Below are 10,398 nucleotides of genomic sequence, written 5' to 3'. Positions count from 1 at the left end.
CTCTATTGGGCAACTGTAATGTGACCTAAAAACTTGGAGAGAGCCTCTTCCCACTGATGTATCTCTGTTTCCTGTATGCCTTGGAGTTTCCACCCAGTTGTCTTCTGAAGTCCTAGAGGAACTTATGAACAACCTTACTGTAGACCTGTGATGAATTTCATAAAACAAGAATTTATGTCTTGAGTCTTGATGTATTCACTGAACATAAACTTGCTTCGAGGGTGACTATAATTGATGAAGTGTGGAAAATTGACGTAGTTTATGAAAGCAGTATAAACTTATGTGGAAATATAAATTGTAGTATCAATCAATGGACAGAATCTGTTTTCTATGTTTTTTTTTATCTGTGACAAAGCAGGTGTCCTGCTTATTTCAGTAAATTACTGCACTTATTTTGTAGGATCTGTGATTCAAAACAACTTTCACCTAGAGAAACAACTATTTAATGCTCTGAAACTTCTGTATTTGAAGGCCGCATCAGACTGTAAACATTAAGAATGAGTTTAACATATATTGTCAGGAGTTGTAACAGTTAGAGCCTTTCGCGTTTGAGCTTTTCAGTAGAAAACTGATATCAAACTCTATTTAGTTTTCTTCTAATTTTTACTTTTATCTCAATAAGGTCTGTTTTCCTCATGACAGTCGTTGCTAGGTATAACATGCAAATACTGTAAAAAGAAACCCAGTTTCATTTGTTTCTTATAATGTAATTAATGTCTGGTAACTCATACAAACATATGGATGATACGTTACACGAATTATCATTTTATCCTGCTGCAGCTATGCAGACATAGCTCATTAAGTAGATATGCACAAGATTTATCATCCGATTCTCATACAATGCAGAAAATGGTGAATTCAATCCCTTATCTTCAAGGTAACCAAACAATCAGGAACATTAATCTGAGGTACCACAAAGTACGGCCATGTTTTCATGTCATTGCGTAATACTAGATCACTCAAAACTGTCAGAGTTGCAAGATGTGGCTCCACGATATGACAGTGGTGTCACAGATGTGGCAGAATATCTAATAGGTCACAGATGTGGCAGAATATCTAATAGCACTATTATGATGTTTGCTCTCTGTTGCTATTTTGCTGCACAGTTATGGTAGGCAGTGCACAGAACTGTGCCAGTCACCGTCTTGTAGTGATGTGGTTTCCCACTTTCTGTCCACGTTAGCATTTAGGGGATATAGGAACTGTCTGTAGGAGGCACAGAAACTGAGGAACAGTCTCTGGCACTTTACGCCCATGTCATCATAGATGCCTTCCCGGTGTTGAGGGACACAGCTCTCCTGTCCTTCCCGGTGCTGAGGAACATAGCGGAAGTGTGACATTGGCCTTCCGGGCCTCTGCAGCACGTTGCAGATTCCAGTCGATGGCGGCCTCCACAATAGCCGTTCCTTGGAAGAAGTCGACTGCCACGGCATTCACTGTTTGTCCCCACTTTCCACGGTACCTGCACAGATAATGTCATTGACAGGTCAGGAAGACTATATTCATACCATGCACTTCTGCTACTGCAGATAGGCAGTCCTGATTAAAACTGGTTATAGTCACATTTAGAGTTGTATTCTAGAGTTATTAATCATTATTATAGCTATTAGATTGGTACATAAGCTTGTAGTGTTTTTCAATAAGTTTAATAAACATAAAAGATACACATAACAGAGACTTTAGTCATCAATAATATATTCTCCTTGACTATTACAACAGTCTACCAATGCTGGGGTAATTTCTCAGTTCCACAATTGTGGAGATCGGGTGGTTTTGAGGTGAAGAACTCATTGAGCCATGTTCAGAGTGCAGTTTCAGCCATAAAGGAAGTTCCTTGAAGGTTGTTTGATGAAGAGCAGAAAAGGTGACAGTCTAGGGCACAAGATTAGCTGAATGAAATAGGTGCAGAATGGCCCCCTGATCCAACTTGTCTGTAGTGTTTTTTGTCAGTCTATCAGAATATGGGTCTTATCATGTCGTATGCAGTACCAATAAGCCCTATTTTTGAACCTTCCCCATTGCATGCAAATTTTGCACAATTGTGGAATGATCATAGACCCTTGCAGGTCCTTCTGAATGTGGAGGGTCACTAATGTCAAAAGATCCTTAAAATAAAAAAACAATTTTCTTGCCGTGCTCTGTCCAGTGTCCTCATACATGCACAGCGGCTGCCTTCACTGCTTTCACCCCTCTATTGAATTCAGAGTAATATGTCAGAAATGTTCTGATTTCTCCACTTGGCACTCCATTTTCTAGCATCCACGGCTCCAGTCAGTATCTCCAAATGACCAAATAACAATATGTGGACTCAAATAGAAACATCAATATCTGAACCCATAGCAACCAGAATATCAACATGTGAAATGAAAACACTACAAACTTATGCACGGAGCTAATATAAATACAATATCATTGCAGGTCCCTGGGTATGGTTACTGTATAGTTATTTCCTTTGACCACAACACAATCTAAACACCCATACCACAACATGGACATTCGACCTCTTACATGGATGATCCAAAGCATTATGACCACTTTCCACTGTTAGAAAGATGCTGCCTTGTGGTACTGGAGGCACTTGCCACTACGAAACAAGTGGAGCAGAGGTGATGAAGGAATCATTCTAGTAACTAAACAGGTTGCAAATGGGGAAGTGTTTTGATGTAAAGTGACTTTGACAAATGTCAGAGAGTTATGTCTCAGCACCCGGAACTAACAGATCCAGTAAGTTATTCACATGCTACTTTAGTGAGCATCCATAGAAAGTAGCTGAAGGTTGAGTGAAACATGAGTAGGCGTGAAGGTACTGGACATCCACATTTCACCACGGAATGCGGAGGTTGTAGACTTGCCCACACTGTAAAGCAGGATAAACAGCAGTCTGCGGTAGATCTGATGGTAAAATACATTGCTGTTTTGGGCACAGAGGTAACTATAGATCCATAATAATCACAACTGTTCTGTCTAAAATAGTAGGAGCAGTGATTAAAGACAGAATTATAAACTTCATAGAGAAACAAAATATTTTAAATATAGCACAATATGCATTTAGAAAGGGGAGATCCAGCAAGAGTGTAGTAGCAAATTTTGTAACACACACCACTGAGGAACTGGATCATCAAAGGAAAGTATCTAATGTACGTTTAGACCTTTCAAAAGCTTTTGATTGTGTCTGTCACAAAATTCTTTTAGAAAAACTAGATTGCTATGGCATAAAAGGAAAAGCTGCGGACATTATAAAAACCTTTGTTGAAAACAGTGTGTCAAAATAAAACCTAAATCTGGAAATACACAGGAAAATGTCTACTCTGATTTCCTGGAGGTAAAATATGGAGAAGCTCTGAGTTCAATACTAGGGCCTCAGCTCTTTATCTAGTATATAAATGACATGCCCACTGCAGTATATGAAAAAGTGATTATGTATGCCGATGCCACAACTTTAATAGTATGTAGTGACTTAATGGAGAATTTGGGAAAAAGAACCAGTGAAAATCTGGAAATGACAGAATGGTATTTTAGAGAAAATAATTTATTGATCAACAGAAAGAAAACTGTGTGTACAAAATTTGAAACAAACAGAACTAATGGCCCACAGGAATTCATTCTGAGCATTGAAGATGCAAATTTAGAAGAAGTGGACTGTAATAGGTTTCTGGGAACAGAGGTGGACAAATTTATGACAGGGGAAATCACACCGATAAAATCTGTTAAAAAATAAGTGCAAATATATTCTTAATGAAAAGAATGGGCTGTACAATGAACATACAAACATTGCTTCTGATTCAGATTCCATATTTGCCGTTGACCACATGCAGTGAAATAGGATTTATAATGATGTCAAGATGCATAAGAAGTTACTACTGGGTGATCAAAAAGTCAGAATAAAATTGAAAACTTAATAAACCATGGAATAATGTAGATAGAGAGGAAAAATTGACACACATGCTTGGAATGACATGGGGTTTTATTAGAACTAAAAAAAAACACCCCATATTGCTAGACGCGTGAAAGATCTCTTGCGCGCGTTGTTTGGTGATGATCGTGTGCTCAGCCGCCACTTTCGTCATGCTTGGCCTCCCAGGTCCCCAGACCTCAGTCTGTGTGATTATTGGCTTTGGGGTTACCTGAAGTCACAAGTGTACCGTGATCGACTGACATCTCTAGGGATGCTGAAAGACAACATCCGACGCCAATGCCTCACCATAACTCCGGACACGCTTTACAGTACTGTTCATAACATTATTCCTCGACTGCAGCTATTGTTGAGGAATGATGGTGGACATATTGAGCATTTCCTGTAAAGAACATCATCTTTGCTTTGTCTTACTTTGTTATGCTGATTATTGCTATTCTGATCAGATGAAGCGCCATCTGTTGGACATTTTTTGAACGTTTGTACTCTTTTGGTTCTAATAAAACCCCATGTCATTCCAAGCATGTGTGTACCTCTCTATCTATATTATTCCGTGATTTATTCAGTTTTCAAATTTATACTGACTTTTCGATCACCTGGTATATTAGTTAGTGTTTACATTACAAGTACAAATTATTTATGCTACATTAATCAGTTGTACAGTATTGCAATCGTAGACTTAAAACGCAATTTCTATGTTACAAGTGGCCAAGAATATTCTGTAAGACTGTAGTATGGATTGTCTATGAACCATTTGTGTAGTTTACTTTTAAAATTAATGAAAGATGTATTGAGTGCAGTATGTGGTAATTGGTTAAATAATTTCAAACAGTTCATTTTGTGAGAGTTGCCTGTTTTTGTCAGCCTATGCCTAGGAATGTCAATATTCTCTTTGTTTCTGGTGTCATGAAAGTGTGTGTCCTCTCTGGTGTTAAACTTTGTTCTGTTCTTTTTTACATTTATCAGTGATGCATAAATATAAAGATTTATTACTGTCATTGTTTTCATTTTGATGAATAGGGGATGGCAGTGTTCCCTTGGACCAACCTTTTACATTATTTGCAGCACCTTTTTCTGCAGCAGTAGTACGTCACTGACATGACATGAGTGGCCCCATAGTAACAGCCCATAAGGTATATGAGACTGAAAATGTCCAAAGTAAGCTGCTCTGAGATATTTGTTACTCACTAGATCAGATGGTTTCCAGATGAGATAGGACACCCTTGATAACTTCTTGTAGACGTGGTTGATATGGGGTTGCCACTTAAGTCTGGAATCAATGTGTATTCCAAGCAGTTTTATGGATTTTGGTTCTACCTTGTTAGCCAGTCCAAACTGCAGATGCTGAGTTTTCTCTGGATTACATAGAAGTTTGTTAGCTGAGAACCAGTTTAGTGTTAAGGTGAGAGTGTCCTGCGATTTTTGGTGTAGCTTTGATAAATCTCGACCTGTGCTGATTAAGGTGCATCATTGGCTTAACAGATAAGACTTGAGCCCAACATAAGATGGCAAATCATTAATTGCAACAATGAAGAAGGAAGGACAGAGCACAGAACCCTGAGGTACATCAGATGTGACGTTATTCATAGAAGAGTGTCTATTTTGAATTGGCACAAATTGTCTCCTGTTATTTAGAGTTGATTACTTTAACTCTGTATTATTTATATCATAATAGTTTAGTTTGGCTAGTAGGATGTCAAATGGGATACAGTCAAATGCCTTACTCAGATCACAAAGTTCAAATTAGACTCTTTGTTTATTTTCAAATGCAGTTAATGTCTGGTTAACTATGTCAAGGACAGCAAAGGGGATATTTTTCCCTTGTCGAAAACCATGCTGTCTATTACAGAGAAGGTCATACTTTTCAAAATAGTTACTTAGCTGTTTGTGGAAAATTGCTTCAAATATTTTGGAAAAGACTGGTACAATAGACATTGGTCTATAGTTTTCAGGGAGGTGTTCCCCCCCCCCCCCCCCCCCCCCCTTTTTGTATATAGGTATAACTTCAGAAATTTTGAGCTGATCAGGGAAAACTCCAAATTCTAGGCATTTATTAATAATAAAAGCAAGTGGATTGCAAATGAGGTGTATTGTTCTTTTTACTGTGTAGTAGGCCGTACTTTTCAAGTTTGAAAATTTTCTAACAATATTTATGATATCTGTGGGTGTGACAGAGTCCCAGTGAAATTCATGACCTTTAGGTAGCTGATCAGCAAGTATATCAATTGCTGGTATGTCTGTTTAATTTTTGATTTTAATTCATTTACTGTAGTTGTAAAATATTTATTGACCTCTTCTGGCTTGAGTAGAACATCTTGTGTTTGGGTAGAAGTATGTTCTTGTTTTATAATATCCCAAGCAGCCTTGCATTTGTTTGGGGCTCCTCCTATGTAATTTTCATAGGCAGCTTGTTTGGCAAGTTTAAGGTTTTTTACATTTCAGGTAGTCTTTATAATAAGTATCATTTTGTTCTGTCCCACATTTGCCATTGTTTTTATATGTTTTGTACAGTGAAACAATCTTTTCCTGGATACTAGCAAGGTCATCAGTGTACCATTTAAGCTCTTTACCTTTTCTATTTCATTTACTGTTTCTTGTCATTGGTGAACAAGAGTACCATACGCCAGTATATGTCTAAAAGAAATTATTAAATTCAGTTTCAACAGTTCATTGATCTGTGTCATATTCATAAACAAAGTCCCAGTATATTTTCTGAGAGAGTCTGTGAATAGCTTGACATATTCCTCTTTATGACCTCTAACCCACGTTATGCTTGGCTATTTATTTGCAACCTTGTAATTCTTATTTGACTGTGTATACTGGTATGTTAGGAGTAGAGGATTGTGATCTGCAAAACATTCATCTGCAATGCTTACACTGTATAGGTCTCTTGAAAAATTAACTATAATATTGTCCAAACAGGCATTTCCACGTATTGGGCTATTGTTAGTATAATAAAGATTAAGTGATCTGAGTAGGTTTAAGAATGTTTTTGTGTTGAGTTCCTATGTGTCTAGCCAGTCAATGTTGAAATCACAACGTATTGCTACATTTGTTTTGAGTTTTAAGATTTTTCTCATCATCTGTTCAAATTTCTCTAAAAATAAGTTAACATCACCATTTGGAGATTTATACAAGCTAACAATTACAATATTTTTGTCTATTAATCTTATACAAGTAAATTCACTATTTAATTCTGAGGAGTATGAACTTACATCTATTTTAGAGAACTGTATACACTGTCTGATAAATATTGCGGCCTCTCAATTTTTTCTTTCATTTCTACACATTATAGCTGCCAGAATGTACTCATTGGGTATGAACAAATCTACCTGATATTCTGTAAGCCAATGTTCTGAGGCACATAGTACATAAAATTTTTTTTTTATTTTACAAAAATGTTCCAACTCTAACAGCTTGTTCCTAATGCTGCAAATGTTGACTTGCAGGATGGTAAGTGGGCCTACTTTACATCTATTTAGTTCCCTCTCTGAGCCATTAATATCTTACTTTTACTTTTGTGTATTTTAACTTTCTCTTCAGGAAGCTTGTCCTTATTTTCGGACAAAATCCTGTAAGATTTGGTCTGCTTTAGCACTTTCCCTGTAAAGGAGCACCTAGCACAATTATGATGTTGTTTTCATGAAATATTTCTTCTGTAGCCTTTGGCATGCTGATTCAGGTGCACACCATGTCCAGTGAAACTGTTCCTTTCATAGCCACTAATATATATAATTTTATGTTTGTAAATTTAGTACAAAAAAATCTCAGTTTATTATTAGTTTGCCTAATTTCTTTATTGACACATGGCCAATCAGGTAGGTCATACCTGAGTGGTAGAGTGGCTACAATAAAATTGGTGAAATGTAAGTATTGTATTACTAAGATCAGTTTCTTGATGAATCTGCTGGCATTGTTTTTGTCTACGTCGTTTGCACCTCCGATCAGAACTACACAGTCCTTTCTTGTGTTTGGAGCATTCATTGTTTATACCAGCAGTAACTGTGTCGAAATTTGCCCCTGGTTTTTCTTCACTGTAAATACTTATATTGTTCCCAGCCTGCATTGACATTAGATTTGAGATGTATTGTGCATGGCTGTCCCCAAATAATTTCACCTCGTGTTTCTGCGAACACTGCTGCACTTTCAAGTCAATCATCTTGTATTCATTAGCAATTGAGTGCTGAACAGTCTTTTTTTCACGCGGTATTTTGTAAAATTCTTCAAGATCCAGTGCAGTGAATTTATTGGTCACAGTTATTTTGCTTACTCTTGTTGATTTTCTCCTGCACAATACTCAAGGAGACGATGTTTTTTGCTCGGTCTAATTCACTGAATTTTTCACTGAGAGCAATGTACCCATTGTTTCGATATCAGTCTGAAGCACTTTTATTATTTCGTCTTTGTCCCTGAAGCGTTTATGATTTCTCGTTCATGTATTTCTGCGACACAGGTTCAGCATGTCCAAGTAAGGTCATCCATTACAAATTCTACACACACTTTTGAGCATTTCTTGTGGAACCAGCGTCAACACTCTGTGCACTGAATTCCTTTTGTCACCTTTGTAGCACCCACTTTACACTTATTATCACTATTAATTGCATTTTTGCTGTGACAGTTTTAACTAACAACGTTAACCAGCGCCATCTTGAAACCTATGAGCTAGAAATGTACTTAAGATTTATCTTCCCACACTGTACTATATACCAATATTGGGAGGAGCAGCAGATTAAAACTTAAAAAAAAGGCATCAGATGCCTAACCTAACATCATGGGAATTATGCAAAGACTAATTCAAAGAATTGCAGATATTGACTGTGCTAAGTTTGTACATATATGACAATACTTGTTTTAATGGTAAGTTGCACAGCACATCAAAACAGAGATATACCGGTATAGACCACAACACAAGAACAAGAGATAACTACCATATTTGCAGCAAAAGATTGAAAATGACAAACAGGAACCCTACAAATGCAGGAAGCTTATTTTATAACAGACTGTCACTTAGCATAAAGAACATAGAGGAAGTGAGCACCAGAAACGAAACTGAAGGAACATCTCATCTCCAGATGTTGGTGCTAGGTGAAGAAGTAGTTGTAGGCAAATACATAGGACAAATGTAAAGTTGGAAATGCAGAAAAAACACTTTCTGTTTCACTTGTAGACAGAGTTCTTGAGAGAAGGAAAACAGTGTAGTGCTGAAAATATGAAAGAAAATGTACAGTCTTAGTGTATTGGGTGCAAATATCATTTAAATGATTTTTTACGATGTGTATATGTCTAAATATTTTCTGCACTATGGTCAACTTAAATGATCTAAAACATTAGTTTTCATTTTGTCTAAATGTATTAGCATTTTCAGACAGTATGGCAAAAATATGTAACTTTGCAGACTTTCCTTAAGTATGCAAGACTGCTGCATAAATGAATGTAGGCTATAAGTATATTTCATCATTGTGTATTAATATTGATCCTCTATAACACATTAATTAGAAAAAAACTCTTTTTATGTGTCAATGACAGATTTCTAAGAAATTTCTTTTATTCTATACACAACTGTAAACATGGCATGTCTAATATAATAGTAACATTTGATCTACAGACAAAAAATAAACTAAACAAGTGTTTCAAAGCACACAGGCCAGTGCATTTTATTGAACCTAGACCTCCACTGTAGATGAATCCTAAATGTTCCCATGTTGATGTAATGAATCCCTGATTGATTACAATTATAGTGGGCATGGCATCCTGACTGGATCGTAGATCAATGGAAACATGTCTCCTTGTTGTACAACGTTGATAGTTGTATCTGGATATTCTTTCATCCAGATGAATGGCTGCTTGAAACACACTGTACTGCAGGCACAGGCTAGAAAAGGGAATATTATTCTAAGAGGCGTATTCACCAGGGCTGCTGTGGTACCTGTGGAACTAACTGAAGGCACCATGATGAGTGCGAACCATATGAGCATTATTGCAGACCACTCCGCATTACTTCACAGTTAATGTGCTCAGTCAAGAGTGGTAGCATCTTCTGTCAGGATAACTGTCCATGTCACAGGGCCAGAATTGTGCCACAATAGTTTGAGGAGCATGACAGTGAACTCACACTGATGTCCCAGCTGCCAAATTCACAGCAGAACACATCTGGAAGGCTACTGTGTGCTACTAAACCACTGGCCTCAATTTGTGGGAATTACATACCTGTTCATTGACATTGAGTTCCTTATACCTCTGGAAACCTACCAGAGACTTGTCAAATCCATGCCACAAACAATCACTGCAGTATTGCTTCCCAACAATGGACCAACACACTATTAAGATGCATGGTCATAATGTTTTGGCTCAACAGGACATGACAGTACATGTTATAATTGCACACATTTACAGGCAGGATCAAATCTCTGATCTCTGTAATGCTAACCTGGACTGTGAAAGCCAGTATGCCACAGCTCTGATGACCGGTAAGGAACTGGTGAGTT

General features: G+C 37.2%; 1 protein-coding gene across 1 annotated transcript in view; it reads right to left on the bottom strand.

Moving 5' to 3' along the window:
* Positions 1–376: 376 nt before the first annotated feature.
* The window catches only part of LOC124711650 (PI-PLC X domain-containing protein 1-like), a 405,069-nt gene continuing 395,047 nt past the window's right edge, over positions 377–10,398 (bottom strand). Inside the window, exon 9 of the mRNA XM_047241837.1 lies at positions 377–1,462. Within this exon, the coding sequence (XP_047097793.1) occupies positions 1,261–1,462 (202 nt within the window). The 3' untranslated portion in view covers positions 377–1,260. The remainder of the gene's footprint in view (positions 1,463–10,398) is intronic.

This window comes from Schistocerca piceifrons, chromosome 8 (genome assembly GCF_021461385.2).
Source record: "Schistocerca piceifrons isolate TAMUIC-IGC-003096 chromosome 8, iqSchPice1.1, whole genome shotgun sequence".
NCBI classification, from domain to species: domain Eukaryota; kingdom Metazoa; phylum Arthropoda; class Insecta; order Orthoptera; family Acrididae; genus Schistocerca; species Schistocerca piceifrons.
Note: the sequence above shows the minus strand (reverse complement) of the source record. Positions and strands in the feature narration are given on the sequence as shown.